General features: G+C 46.1%; 1 protein-coding gene across 26 annotated transcripts in view; it reads right to left on the reverse strand.

Moving 5' to 3' along the window:
* cacna1aa (calcium channel, voltage-dependent, P/Q type, alpha 1A subunit, a) overlaps nucleotides 1–15847 on the reverse strand; it is a 177668-nt gene that overhangs the window by 20453 nt on the left and 141368 nt on the right. For 19 of the 26 annotated variants that reach the window (XM_036938869.1, XM_036938885.1, XM_036938870.1 and 16 more), the window contains 6 exons: nucleotides 15641–15737; nucleotides 10179–10293; nucleotides 9373–9480; nucleotides 7321–7427; nucleotides 3640–3743; nucleotides 3025–3160 (listed from right to left, as the gene is read on the reverse strand). In XM_036938869.1, the coding sequence (XP_036794764.1) occupies nucleotides 3025–3160; nucleotides 3640–3743; nucleotides 7321–7427; nucleotides 9373–9480; nucleotides 10179–10293; nucleotides 15641–15737 (667 nt within the window). Of the gene's footprint in view, nucleotides 1–3024; nucleotides 3161–3639; nucleotides 3744–7320; nucleotides 7428–9372; nucleotides 9481–10178; nucleotides 10294–14525; nucleotides 14623–15640; nucleotides 15738–15847 lie in introns of all 26 variants that reach the window. The other 7 variants (XM_036938866.1, XM_036938880.1, XM_036938871.1 and 4 more) reach the window with 5 other exon arrangements.

Raw genomic sequence — 15847 nt, forward strand, 5'->3', positions numbered from 1 at the left:
CAAATCAAAAACTGAAAAATTGGCCGTGCAAAATTATTCAGCCCCCTTAAGTTAATACTTTGTAGCGCCACCTTTTGCTGCGGTTACAGCTGTAAGTCGCTTGGGGTATGTCTATCAGTTTTGCACATCGAGAGACTGACATTTTTTCCCATTCCTCCTTGCAAAACAGCTCGAGCTCAGTGAGGTTGGATGGAGAGCATTTGTGAACAGCAGTTCTCAGTTCTTTCCACAGATTCTCGATTTGATTCAGGTCTGGACTTTGACTTGGCCATTCTAACACCTGGATATGTTTATTTTTGAACCATTCCATTGTAGATTTTGCTTTATGTTTTGGATCATTGTCTTGTTGGAAGACACATCTCCGTCCCAGTCTCAGGTCTTTTGCAGACTCCATCAGGTTTTCTTCCAGAATGGTCCTGTATTTGGCTCCATCCATCTTCCCATCAATTTTAACCATCTTCCCTGTCCCTGCTGAAGAAAAGCAGGCCCAAACCATGATGCTGCCACCACCATGTTTGACAGTGGGGATGGTGTGTTCAGGGTGATGAGCTGTGTTGCTTTTACGCCAAACATAACATTTTGCACTGTTGCCAAAAAGTTCAATTTTGGTTTCATCTGACCAGAGCACCTTCTTCCACATGTTTGGTGTGTCTCCCAGGTGGCTTGTGGCAAACTTTAAACGACACTTTTTATGGATATCTTTAAGAAATGGCTTTCTTCTTGCCACTCTTCCATAAAGGCCAGATTTGTGCAATATACAACTGATTGTTGTCCTATGGACAGTCTCCCACCTCAGCTGTAGATCTCTGCAGTTCATCCAGAGTGATCATGGGCCTCTTGGCTGCATCTCTGATCAGTCTTCTCCTTGTATGAGCTGAAAGTTTAGAGGGACGGCCAGGTCTTGGTAGATTTGCAGTGGTCTGATACTCCTTCCATTTCAATATTACAGTGCTCCTTGGGATGTTTAAAGCTTGGGAAATATTTTTGTATCCAAATCCGGCTTTAAACTTCGTCACAACAGTATCTCGGACCTGCCTGGTGTGTTCCTTGTTCTTCATGATGCTCTCTGCGCTTTTAACGGACCTCTGAGACTATCACAGTGCAGGTGCATTTATACGGAGACTTGATTACACACAGGTGGATTGTATTTATCATCATTAGTCATTTAGGTCAACATTGGATCATTCAGAGATCCTCACTGAACTTCTCGAGAGAGTTTGCTGCACTGAAAGTAAAGGGGCTGAATAATTTTGCACGCCCAATTTTTCAGTTTTTGATTTGTTAAAAAAGTTTGAAATATCCAATAAATGTCGTTCCACTTCATGATTGTGTCCCACTTGTTGTTGATTCTTCACAAAAAAAATACAGTTTTATATCTTTATGTTTGAAGTCTGAAATGTGGCAAAAGGTCGCAAAGTTCAAGGGGGCCGAATACTTTCGCAAGGCACTGTATTTATATTTACCCAAAAACATGGGGGACTGGAACTGATGCATACAATTGCATTGATGGAAGCTACAATCTATCTGGAATATTAAAGCTGATCTACACCCTAAAACAAATTTAAAAAATAACAAAAAAATGAACAGTTCTTGTGCTGACGTTGCTTCCAGAAGCCGTTTGGAACTCGATGCAACCGAGGACAGACGAGTTTTACGCGCGGTCCCGTTCTGCGAGCTTGTGTGGCCTACCACTTTGCGGCTGAGCCATTGTTGCTCCTAGACATTGCCACTTCACAATAACAGCACTTACAGTTGACCAGAGCAGCTCTAGCAGGGAAGAAATTTGACGAACTGACTTGTTTGAAAGGTGGCATCCTATGACGGTGCCACGTTGAAAGTCACTGAGCTCTTCAGTAAGGCCATTCTACTGCCAATGTTTGTCTATGGAGATTGCATGGCTGTGTGCTTGATTTTATACACCTGTCAGCAACGGGTTTGGCTGAAACAGCTGAATCCACTAATTTGAAGAGGTGTTCACATACTTTTGTATATATATAGCATACTTCAATTCCTTTTTTAAACCGGTACTGGGTTACTTTCAGACCAGTGACACTTGTGGGTGTCGTAAAGCAAAACGGAGAACACCATCGTTTGGACGCTATAGACGTTTTCGTGAGAAGACCGATTTTCGGGATGTCTCCTGGTCTGACAAACAGTGCTGTAGTTCTGCCACTTTCCACCGCAAATGCAGAAGGCCGACATGGCGTATCCCGTGGATTGAGACGCAGCCAATACAACAAAAACAGACGCATTTTGATTTTGATAATATTATGTTATTTAGGGTTTGGGGGCTGAGGGCTTGGGGGATGAGGGCTTGGGGGATGAGGGCTTGGAGGTTGTGGGCCTGGGGGCTGAGGAGGATAGATGGGTATGGGATGTGAATGGTGGGAGGGTTTAAGCAGGCATAGCCAATCAGGGCAGGTTATAAGGAAATAACTAACTAACTCCTGGGCCCTTCATGTAGATCTGAAAGGATTAGTAATGACTCAAAGCCATTAGATGAATGTGCTGTATTACTTACACCTCTATACACCTTTCAGATCTGTCTAAGTGCCTATAGGGGAGAGGAGCTGTAGGGACCATATGGAATTGGACAATAGGCAGGAATAAAACAGAGCCAGCGGTGACTGTGTACGAGTTGATTCAACAATGATGACCCTAAATATCCTGTAAGGAAAGAGCACCAGGACACGAGCTCTATATGAACCAGTCCAATGAAATTATGTGGATGTTCAGACAACATGAAACATGAATAGCATGAAAGAAAATCACTATGTCATGTTTACTGGGAACCATTTATTAGTGTGTTCTTGTGTGCAATGACATACTGTACATGTTACATGCACGTACTGTATTGATCTGTATTTGTGCGTATGCATGTGCATGTATTTACACTTATGAGTTATGTCTGTTGTCCAGGGATTCTTTATGAGGCTGGTGTGTGTGTGTGTGTATGTGTGTGTGTGTGTGTGTGTGTGTGTGTGTGTGTGTGTGTGTGTGCACGCACCTGTGTGTATGTGTTACCTGCGAGTTATGCCTGCTGTCCAGGCCATCCTCAGAGTGCTGTCCCTCAGGACTCCAGCTGCCTACTCTCTGGGACATCTCCTGAGCCCGCACTGTCACCCACGACTGGCTCTCTGGAACCCCCCCCTCCACCGGTCTACAACACACAGACAGTCAGACAGGCCCCTTGCACACACACACTCACCCCATCCGTCCACCGGTCTACAACACACACACACAGTCAGACCCGGGACATATATACACATGGATAGGCAAAGACGGGCACACGCATGCATACACACAAACCAGGCTCCATATACTTCACCTTCATCAGACCCTTGCATTCAGTGCTTGTATGAGGCTAACTGAATGCACTCATCCCCACAAACCCTTTCTGAACACACTACACACACACATACACACACAGGTCCTCTACACGTGAGGCATGTCCGCCCAGCGTGTCGTCCTGCTCTTCCTTCTTGTGGATGACACTCCACCTGTGGAGCCACTACCCATCCTCCCTCTGGCTGCAGAGAAAGAGGGAGAGAGAAAACAGAGAGAGAGGACAGAGAGAGAGACCCAGAGAGAGAGTTGGGGGGGGGGGGGGGGGGGGGGGGGGGGCAGGGGTCTACTCACAGGGTGTTGACGGGGTCTGCCGGTTGGGTAGGAGGGAGGCTGAGAGGCACGTCCTGGATGGGGGAGGGCGGCTCCACGCGCTGAAACAGTAATGTCGTTCGATTCTGTGTGAGATACAACATGGCCGCCGGCTTTAAGGTAGACATACAGGAAATGGGGAAGGTGGAGAAGAAAGTGAGTTCAGAGCAGGTCACAGCATCCAGGGGGAGGGAGGGTTTCAGTCAGCAGGGGCTGACTGAGCCAGAGCGCATTCTGGGAGGGGAGTTGGAGTCCTGCTGTAAATGTGAGAATGGAAGGCTCATGCCAATGAATCATCTACTTCCAGGTCACCATGAATGAAGGGCATTAACCAGAGCCATAGCCACTGTATTTGACCTACAGTATACAGTACCTAGCTATGGATTTGGAAGTCTTCCGTTGGACGCTACAAAGAGGTCTGGATTTGTCTGGCATTAATTAAGGTCTTTGTCTACAGTATTTTTTATCTCATCAGACAATGTGCATGTTGCTCATAGGAACACATCTCAAATGACACTATTTCTTCACCAAAGGCTTTGATTCAAAAGAAGTGCACTATAACATGAAAAGGGTGCCATTCAATACACAACCCAGGAAGACAGGAGGAGAGGATGAGAAAATGAAAGAATAGAGGTAGAAGTCCATGTGAGTGAACATCGAGAGAGAAAGGGGACACAAAGAGGGATAGAGGAAGGACGAAAAAGAGAGAGGAAGACGAGGACTGGGAGTAGACCTGTTGGAAAAAAGGGTTTTAAAGGGTTCTTTGGATGTCCCCATAGGAAAACCATTTTTGGTTCCAGGAAGAACCGTTTTGGGTTCCAGGCAGAACCCTTTGTAGAAGGGGTTTACATAGAACCCAAAGGGGTTCTACCTGGAACCAAAAGGGTTACATCTGGAACCAAAAAGGGTTCATCAAATGGTTCTCCTATGGGGACAGCTTAAGAACTCTTTTAGGTTCTGGATAGCACCTGTTTTTCTTAGTGTAGGTGAAAATAACCACATACAGTGTCATTCAGTTATTACACATCCACTTAAAACTGACACACTGCTACTTTTATGTCCGTAAGATATCTGGGCAAAATGTTGTTGGGCCGCATTTGGTTTCCAGCTGTGGGCCGTAAAACCATGCCGGCAGTGGGCCACTCCTGGGCCAGTATATACTTGCTAGCTGGAACGGATTATCAATGGTAAGTAGCTGTTTTGGTTTAAGGATTTCACGAGCCATGGAGGGTCAAGTTTAAAGTGGATGGATCACGAAGGTTCCAGGTCATACAAGGAAATAGCACACAAATATTTTTCCAAACAATATTTGTCCAATCGTCATTTCTAAACACTTGGAACAGTTCTTGTCTGAACCTGAACCGTTCGAAGCAAGGGCATTCCCATTCTCCAGGTCCCACCCATAGTCTCACATCATGATGCGCATGCTTATCTATGGCAACAAGCTCTACCTGGAATCATGCAGGGAAGAAACGCTCATCACTGGGATGGATGCTACCCTTCACTAGGTCTCTCCTTATCTAACACTATGGTAATAATACTATCTGAGATGGTGCAAGGCGGAGGGAAGTCCACTCCTCTCCTCCTGTCCTTCTGTAAGCAAGTAGCAGCAGGGGTGGGGGTTGGGAAGGAGGGGAAGAGAGGTGGGGGTGCAAGGGGGAGGAGAGTGAGGGGCAGCTCAGTAAGAGGAGGTGTAGAGAGGGGTACAGGGGAGAGGGGAGAGGATGTGTAGGGGTAAAGGGTGGCAGAGCAGACATTGGCTGGAGAGCAGGATGGGCGACGATTGGATGAGGATGTTGCAGTGACACCATCAATTATCGTCATCGGGCTGTGACATGTCATGTGAGCATGCTGAAGAGTCTGAAAAGTTTGAAAACATTCGTTGCCCAAGAAACTCCAGTGTGTGAGTGTTTGTCCTCTGTACATGTTTGTGGTCACGGGTAAGTACACCTTGGGAGCATTAGAGTAAAAGCACGAGGACCAGCTGGGTGGTATGGTTGTGGTTGTGAATGAAGACCAAGGATATGACATGGCCACGGTCAAATGTTCAATGACTTGACTCTAAGTATTGGGCGACCAACTCTGGAGTCTTAGCTTGTCTTATGAGTCTTCCATTGTAGTTTGACAGGTGATAGAGGGTGGTTTCTACAGTTGTTTAGATGGTATCCTCCTTAGATAGCTCCATTATGTTCCTGAGGCGTTCCTGTGACTTATCCAATCAAACTATCCCCTGACTCATACTGTAGGTCCCATCCAACCAACTCTTCAAGAAGCATGTATATATCTATACACATGGCTAAGGCAGGCTTGAGGTCAGTTTTTAAAATCTCAGACAGAGCCAGACTCTCTCAACTAACTCCTAGATCTTTCAATATCCTGCCTCTCTCACGCCCTTCACATCATGTGTCAGAGTAAAAGAGGATCACTGTTTAAACTTTCAATTTAGTGACTATCCCTTCAAGACCAACCTCTTCCTTGTGCTATCCTACAAGGAAGGAAAGCCAGATGGCTGAAATGAAGTCATGAGGAATTGACATGGCTGAGAGATGTGTATAGAGAGTGGTAGCAGGTGGCCAGAGCAGGGAAGGGAAAGTGGCATGCTTCGAGTGCAGTGAGAGAGGAGGAGTAGGAGGAGAGGAGGAGTAGGACTCTGTCTGTAAAATAGGAAACCGTGTATGTGTGAGGGTGAGAAATACAAATAAAACAAAATAAAACCATCTCCGTCATTTAAAACGTCATCTTTTACTTTACACTTAAAATGTTTCTGTAACTGTGTTACAAATACTGCTACAATTTGAACGTTTTATCGTCAGTGGCTTCACATGTGACTACGTAAACACAAGATCCATTGTATTGGTTGTATATGCATTCTCTCTGTCAACAGGGAATAAGGGGCTACAGTGCAATGCTACAGTCCAGGGTGTAGGGCAACAGTCCAAGGCCAGCGTGTGGCTAAAAGGCTTGGGAAGACAAGCATCATCATCATCATCATCACCAGCAGTGGATTCACAGCCAGGGAAAGGGAGGATAAAGAGGAACAAGCTTAGGTGAAGAATGTACATTAACGTTGTACAGTCTTCGCCATCCGGAGCTGTGACAGACACCCAGCCCAAACCAATTCAAAGATGATTGAGAGGGTTCTCTATAGCAAGAAAAGTGCCTCTTCTTTAGAAATAATTGTGATTCAGAATTATATAATTGTGCTTGAAATATAATCTACTGGTTTTCTGTATAGATGCTCTAGCAATAATATAATATTATGTAAAAATGTAATATAACATGGACCAATGACATACTTTGTCCACCAGAGGGCCTCACAGAGTTTTATACCGACTAACTGCAGAGAGAGTTAGGAAGGAAGGAAGGGAGGATGGAAGAACACAGAAAGGCAAGACTAGAGTGGGTAAACCCAATGGCAGTGGTCCTCTAACCTTTGACCTCTAACCTTTAGCCAGGTGAGGTCAATGATAACAAGTGACCTTACAATAACGTAGTAAGTAAATGCTATAGTAAGACTGGGTGGGCGTGGGTATGGGTTGTCACAGCTCCGCTTTGACCCCTGTACTAACGGCACAGCAGTATTTCTAGTCAGTCCGACTATGCCCTCAGTCAGTCTGCGTGGTCTGAAGGTTTGGGGATGGTTCCTAGGGACAGTAGTTGTACCTGCTCCGCCTCTAGCCGCGCCTGAGAGCGCTTGGCCTTGCTCTGCCTGTAGTACTCCATGATCATCATGGCAGCGTAGATCTTCCCCACCGTCAGGTCTGTTGCTGCTGAGAGAGGGACAAGTTACCCTGCACGATTAGACCACTACGTATGGGACCCTGAGCGAGAGGGATGGGAGTAGAGGGGACGAGGCACGCACACAGAGAGAGAGACACACACTCACACTGGCAAATACACACATATACACGAACACAGAGCTGATAGTCTTTTCACAAACAGACTCGGACTAAAAAATTATCATGTGTCACATTTTCTCTTTCTCTGGTTAACTGTAGTCTTTCTTTCTTTACATCTTTTCTAGACATAACTGTATTTCTACTGACTGGTGGTCTTCAATCAGAAGACAAGACTCAAGACCACTTCATTGTGTAGATGGGGGACCTGGTAGAGGACTGGACAGTACCAACAGAACTGCTGGGGCTGTTTTGATGCTGTTTTGGCATTCTGAGGCAGGACCGATGGTTCCCCCTCTACTTCTCAATAGAAGGTGGACATGTTGTACTAAGTTCCATTTGGACCTTGTACTTTGTTGTCTCCAAACACATAAACAAAACAGAGCTTCAGAATAGAAAATAAGTGCGATAACAGTCTTTGAAAGAGAGTCATTTCCAGGTTTCTACAGCAGATCACATCCCCACAATAAAAGGGCCTAAAGTCCAGTTCAAAAAAGTGTGTTCACCAGCATTGTGCTATTGGCCATTTCTGTACACCGTTCACCAGCATGCTAAATTGCCACACATTTTATTTCAATTTGGTTTGAACGTTATTAGCAGGGCACAGAAGCCTGTGCATTTTGGTAAAATGTGGTACAATTAGCAATCTGGTGAGTAGCTATAACACATCTGACCCAGATGCCTTTACCTATACTGTAAATCATGCTTCCTTTCATATAAAATACATCTAATATCTACATAGCAACTAGTGCTTTGGCACTTGTGCATTCCTACTACTCCTGTATGTATTTCTCCGAAATGTTCTGACCTACAGTAGTACTGTATGAACTAAACCCCTGGAGTGTTCTGACCTACAGTAGTACTGTATAAACTAAACCCCTGGAGTGTTCGACCTACAGTAATACTGTATAAACTAAACCCCTGGAGTGTTCTGATCTACAGTAGTACTGTATGAACTAAACTCCTGACCTACAGTAGTACTGTATAAACTAAACCCCTGGAGTGTTCTGACCTACAGTAGTACTGTATGAACTAAACCCCTGGAGTGTTCTGACCTACAGTAGTACTGTATAAACTAAACCCCTGGAGTGTTCTGACCTACAGTAGTACTGTATGAACTAAACCCCTGGAGTGTTCTGATCTACAGTAGTACTGTATGAACTAAACCCCTGGAGTGTTCTGACCTACAGTAGTACTGTATGAACTAAACCCCTGGAGTGAAAAGACTACTATAGAGAGTTGGTCTATAGAGAGGCACCCCCTGATCTCAGGCACAGAGCTGGGCAGACAGCCTGCTGGTATTGGATCCGGTGGAGGCGTGATGTTGGGCCTACAGCACAGGCCTGGAGTCAGTGGAATGGGCTGTTGAAAGTATTGCATTGGGACTTTAGGATGAGGCCTGCTGTGTACAGTTGTTAGATTGGGTGGAGGTGTGATATGGGTGAAAGAAAAGAGGTCTATATGGGTGTGTGGGGACTGGGGCTGGGGGATGGGGTACATGGCCTGCTGTAGGGAAATGGGGCTAGGGCTGGTGGAGGTGTATGGAGGCTGGAGATGGAGATCCCAAATTAGGTGTGTCGTCTTCGAGGATTTTACTGGTGGGAATCATGGGATCCTGTGTGCGTGTGTTGGTATGTGTCTATGTGTACATAATAAGTGTGTGTGTGTGTGTGTGTGTGTGTGTGTGTAGGGGGCTGTGCCTGCTGTATCAGAGGGTGCAGCAGTGAAGGAGACTGGTTGAGAGAAGCTGTCCTCAGGTGGCATGAAGAAGTAGACAGACACTGGCATCGCGTCGCGGTCCAAACACACTGCAACTTACACTTATGTGGCGTGACTAAGAGGTCCAGGGTCTTCTGGGAGAGATTGGGCCAAATCGCCATCATCTCTTTCCTCAGCTCCGCATCCATCTGGTGTTTGTCCACACCTCCTACACACACGCAATGACACACACACACACACACACATACACACAAGCAGGCACACACACAAGCAGGCACACACATACACGCACCAGTGTATACACACACATATAATAGCAACACACACACATAAACACACACATTCACATCAATACAAATACACAGCAGAGCCATAGAGGTGTAAGAATTGACGCACAGACATGAAAACACACACAAGCACACAGACACAAGAGAATGTGTTTGTTAATAGAGGTGAGCTTTGACTCCCAGTTTAAATGTATAGTGTGGATGAGCCATGTAACACAGAGACATGGCCATTACATGTCTGGCCATCTTCACTTTAATTGGGCCAACCAAATAAAGTGAGACTTAATTACATTGGAACTATGATTGTCATTTCATATATCTACAAAGTCTACAAAAAGAGAACTGTAGCCTATTTGAAACCCTATTACACTGACAGTATGGCTGGTAGTACACATTACATTCTATTGGTTAATAAGAACCATACAAACTCTATAGAAAAAGAGCTGTACTTAGGACACCGTGGGAGAAGCAGAGGGACCGCTGTAGGTCTCAGGGACAGCAGGGTACACACGATACACAACCACCTTACAGTAGCAGACTGCCCTGCTCTGTTCTAGGGAAGACAAGAAACAGGGGAATGGAGGGTGAAAAAGGCAAGCAGGAAAGAGGGGTTCCAAACCTTCCGTACCCTTGGCGATCTTGATGTCCAGCGCCGTGCGGATCAGGGCCATCAGGGTGGAGTTGAAGTGGACTGAGTTGTCGTCGGCGACCGGGAGGTCCATCCGCAGCAGCCTCTGTTGGAAAGAGACAATCGGGGGAAGGTGGGTGAGTAAAAAGGGTCCCCCCCCAGGAAGTGGAGGTATAGGTGTGCTCTGAACCTCCAGGTGAGGAGACAGGGAAAGGGGGTTGGGGAGAGGGTTGGGTGAGGGGGAAGGGGAGGAAAGGGAGCTCTGTCATTTTTTGTAGCAGGTTCTGTACGTCTGTCTGTCAACTATACAATGTGTCATTGGCACTGCTACACCAGTTATGGCAGCTGTTTGGCAGCTGAGTTGTTATTAGGTCAGTACCAAAAAGATGTTAACATGGCGGTGGCAAATGATACCATTATTTCTTTACTGCCTGTGAGAGCCAAAGGGTTAACATTAATTACTATTAGTTGGTTGGTTCCTCTTATTGATGTTAACTTGTTCATGTCTGTAGACAGATATGAATTTATTTTACTAGGCAAGTCAATGACGGCCTAGGAACAGTGCCTGTTCAGGGGCAGAACGACAGATTCTGTCTGTCAGCTCGGGGGTTTGAACTTGCAACCTTCGGCTACTAGTCCAACACTCTAACCACTAGGCTACCCTGCCACCACAATAACAGTCGTTGTTGTGTTACTTAGGAGGACCTCACAGGTTCAGTAGTGTCACAGCATTATTTATGCCTTCTCTGATAGAGGGTTTAGGATGAAGTTAGACTCTGATCCAATGTCAGCTTTGTGCGTTTTCCCCTTGAATGGTTTAGTTCAGGATTATGGGATATTAATCTGATTCTAGATCAGTAAGAGCAGACAGCTGGCTGCCACTAACAGAGCTCCCGGTAGCGGATTGGAGATTCACAGAGTTCAACAGAGACCAGGCCATAAAGCGATAAACCAAAACTGAGGGACGGGGGGAGGGGAACATCATAATTTTCATTTATCCTTTATCCACCTTCTGGTCTTGTCAATATAAGAGAAATGGACACGAGCCAACACACACACACATGCACAGACAACACACACAGACGTGACGTTAGAGTGTGTGAGACAGGCTCGCAGTAACCGTTGTCACGGCGACATCCCAGACATGCAGCAAGACCATGCCAAGCACACCGCTCCCCTACCCCAAAACCCTGTGACACATACCCCATCCTCCCCTGTCCCCCCCATGCAACATGCAGTGCACACACATAATGCTTCACAGGACAAGCAGCGGCACAGCCGTACACAGAAAGCATCCTCTGTGTGGTCTAATAATACAATAATGTTTATCGGTTTGGGTTTAGTAGTGGTTACTGGCAGGAGGATATGACATCACTGAAACTACATGTGCTACATCTATAAGATATATTAGATGAAGAGCTGTTGTTGTCATACAGAGACAATAGAGCTGTAAAGCTCTATTCAAATCCTCTGATCTCTCAATGAATAATGGGTGCAGGGCCTGACAGAGTTAATAGGTGAGCATGAGAACAGAATTCAGCCGATCAAGCCATTTTTTAAAAGGTAAGATGGGCTGAGGTTCTAGGTTAGGCTGCCTTAGGCCTGAGGAGGGCTATACAATAAGTGTTAGGGGGTGGGGAAAAATACATCTCGTTATCAGAAAATAATTGAAAAGAGAGAGGGGGGGGTTGGTTGTGATTGGCATTTTAGAGACCGTTTTCAAAGCAAAAGAAGGGAGAAGTTGGACAATGAGAAGAGGTTGGAGGATGAGAGAGAAAAAAGACATCAGAGAGATAAACAGCGAGTGATAAGAAAAAGAGGTTGAAAGAGATAGAATAAAATAAAGATCTACCACCACACAAGCTGGTCGAGTCTGTAACACAGCATCCTGCCTGAAGACTACTGTCTGTCTGTTTGTCTCTACAGAACAGAGAAGAGTTGAGGTGAGAATTTAACACTACACATACAGGGGACATTATTCTGTGGGTCAGAGGTGAAGGTCAAGTGTGAGGGTTTTGACCTCTCTCATTGGGCCGGTAAGTAGTGATGGTGGGTGGGGGATATGGGACAGGTGAAGGGCAAGAAGGGGGGCCGGGGGTTTTTAATGTCAAACTAAGGTCATCACCTAGAGATGACAGTTTACACAGGGAAAGGGGAGAGAGGTATTTTCAAAGACTGGACTGCTATGGTTACCCCCAGACACAGTAGATGGAGGTGGTGGGGGATGAAAGGTTAGAGGTCAAAGTCTGAAGGAGGGGTTATATTACAGGGGACACTTCAGGAGGGAGGCTGTTAGGACTGAGGGACAAAATGGAGGGAGGACAAGAAGGAAGAGAAAAGAGAGGATAAAGCAGAGGCAGGGAGAGGAGAGATGAGCTGAGCTGATAGGAATGAATGAACAGAGGACGGAAAGACTGAGAGATGCAGATATGCAGAGAGAGAGAGATGAAGGCAGGGAGAGGAGAGATGAGCTGAGCTGATAGGAATGAATGAACAGAGGACAGAAAGGCAGAGAGATGCAGATATGCAGAGAGAGAGAGAGAGGCAGGGAGAAATATCAGGAGAAATAGAAAGATGGAGAAATGGCAAAGAGAAGAATAGAAAGAGAGAGAGAGACGCGGAGAGAGGGATGCTAGAGATCGAGGAAGAGGTAAGGATTAGCAGAGATGCAGGTAGGGAGAGCAGGTGTGAGGATAAGGAGGGTTTGAGGGACAGTAAGTTCTGGCAGTAGCGAGATCTTCTGTGCCTACAGGCTGTTCTGCTGGCTGCCCCTGAGGCTCACAGCGATCTGCCTACGAAGGGACATGTGTGTGTCATAAGGGTGTCATCATGTGTCGTAAGGGTGTCATAATGTGTTGTAAGGTTTATAATAGGGGGTATGAGGTTATATTAGAGCAGTGGTCACTTTCATCCCTGGTCTGAGAGAGAGGGTGTGTAGGACAGGTTTCTGTCTTTGATTCTGTTAGTCAGCTAATCAGCAAGACCTTGATTAGTTGAATCAGAGAACTGTTAGTTCTCCAGAACCAGGGTTGGTGACAACCAAATGAGTTGGGTATATGAGTGTGTGTTAGAATATCTGAAGGATTTCACAGGCATATACGGGTATTTAACGGGCATGAGTGTGTGTGTGTGTGACTGTGTATGACAGTGTGTGAGAGAGGTAATGGTAGTGCCCGTGTGGTGGTGGGGGTGAAGAGGCAGGCATGCGAGTGGCAGGTTAGGATGAGGGGAGGAGACAGCATGTGAAGAGGAGGGAACTGGAAACAGAGTAGAACTGCATTGACAGAAGAACGGGGACGGGTGGAACTTGCAGATTTTACTACAGGGCCGAAGAGATTCTACTACGAAAAAGAGGCTAGACGTTATTCTGTGGCAATGATAACAGTTAACTGGTTAGCAAACTACACAACCAACTAGATAGGCAACAAACTATATTCAACTCTCTGTCCTCTACCCAGAAAATACATCCTGATTTGTATATGTTGGACTACTGACAAGTAAAGACAGAGACCTGCTCCTCTGTGTGTGTGTGTGTGTGTGTGTGTGCCTGTGTGTCTGAGTGTGTGTGTGTGTGTGTATGTGTGCGTGTGTGTGTGCCTGTGCGTGCGTGTGTGTGCCTGTGTGTGTGTGTGTTTGCAGTAGCGCCATCCACAGGACGGAGCGACTCAGAGGACAGAAGTCTTACGGACCTTCCAAGCCCGGCTGCACACGCATACTGGTGTGTGTGTATGTATGTGTTTTTGTCTGTGCATGTGTGTTTAGCTGTGTGTATACACTATTTTGCCAGCTATGTTTAATATTTTTCCACTAGTATACATTAAAGAAGTCACTCTAATGTACACACCTGTTTAGAGTCAATATGGAAGTTTGAGACCCCCGAAGAGTACTTTAGCCAAAGCTCCTATAGTTACCACAGCTGATTTCATGTATTCTATTCTATGCACTCTACTCAGATTCTTGTAAAGCTTTGACTGGCAAAAACAACGTGTGGGTGTTTGTGTTTGATAATATGTGTGTTTAGAGGTGTGTGTGTGTTTCCGTCAGTATACACGGTGCAAAAGAGCTGAGAAGTTCCCTCCATTCACCCCTTCCTGTGGATAAACCTGTCTGACCTTTGTCCCTTGACCCTAACCCCCCCGCCCCCCGCCCCTACCCTCCTCCCCATTCCCCACAACGACATCAGCGCTCCCCTCCATCAAATAACAAAAGAGAAGAAGAAAATGGAGATAAAGCAAAATATCAGAAACAAAATGTATAGAGAAGAATACACCAACACTACGGATACACAGTAAAGCGGAGGAAGAGGCACTAAGCCCCCTGGTTCTAGGGGGTCCTGACCTTGTAGGCCACCCGTGCCGGGCACCTGTTCCCCAGGCCTAGCGGAGGGCTCATATGCCTGAGCATGTCATACATATCCCTGCAACTGATCCTGCCACTGCATGTCAGCGCAGCACAGCCACCGCCCCCCACAGCCACAGCCAGAACAGCCACAGCCAACCACAGCCAACCAGAGAGAGAGAGAGCAGAGAGAATAAGAGAAGAGTAGGGGTGGGAGAAGGGTAGAGAGAGAAGGAGAAGAGGGAGGGAGAGAGAGCAAGAGAGAGCAAGAGAGAGAGAGAGAGGGGGAGAAAGAGAGAGTGAGGGAAGAGAGAGAAGAGGGGGACACAGATAGAAAGAGAGATAGAGAATGAGAGCGAAAGAGAGACCAAAGCAAAGAGTAGAGAGGAGAAAAAAGAAACAAAAACAAAGTTATTTGGCTGGTTTGAGAGCGAGAGACGCAGTGAGGCTGTCTAGAACTGGTCTGAGCGGGCGGGGTGAGGGGGGGTAGAACTGGTCTGAGTGGGCGGGGGTGTATATCTTGTAGAAGATAAGAGGGGGGTATAGGGAGGAGGAGGAGCAGAGTTGAGTAGAGTTGGAGACTTTTAGTAGAAGTAAAATATAGTTCTATGCAAGTGGGAAGGGAGGGATTGCATAGAAGAGCAGAGGACTTCAGAGGCAAGCACTGAGCTCCACTGCTGGGACTGGGCAATACCATGATGAGGGTGGGGTGTCAATGCAGTTTCTGTCCTCCCCCCCAAGAACAATGCAATGCTACAGATCCCACAGTGTGTCTAGCACCGCACCTAGCCGTGGTTCAACAGCAAGCAAAACAACAGAAAGAAAAATGACCAAAGGGGAACAATCAGAATTCTTTTTTTTTCTTCACAATCAAACTCTTAAAAGTTTTTTATTTATTTTTCATTTCAGTGGTGCACAACGTCATGCTCGTCTGGGTGTCTGCATTGTCCTACACATTCTCCTCTCAGATCAGAATGCAAGTAGAAATGGGCAAAATAAAGAAGAAGAGAGAAAGTATAACAAAAATGAAATCCAATCAGATCAGATAAGCGACACTCATTCCATTCTTGGATGCTGTAGCAGGTGTGGTTGAGGATTTGTAGTGGAAGTCAAACCTTGCAGGCCACTCTATGGGGGCATTTCTTTCCTAAGCCAAGAGGCGGGTCGATAACTCGCAATAAACTGTACATATCCTTATAATGAATGCGACCGCTGCAAAAAGAACAGGAGGAGTTAGAACAAACGTAGAGGACAGATACGACAAGAGAGAACAATGGGAAGAAAGAAGAGCACAAGATTGACAAGAAACAAGATATCATAAC

The sequence above is a fragment of the Oncorhynchus mykiss genome, chromosome 12, assembly GCF_013265735.2.
Source record: "Oncorhynchus mykiss isolate Arlee chromosome 12, USDA_OmykA_1.1, whole genome shotgun sequence".
Lineage (NCBI taxonomy): Eukaryota > Metazoa > Chordata > Actinopteri > Salmoniformes > Salmonidae > Oncorhynchus > Oncorhynchus mykiss.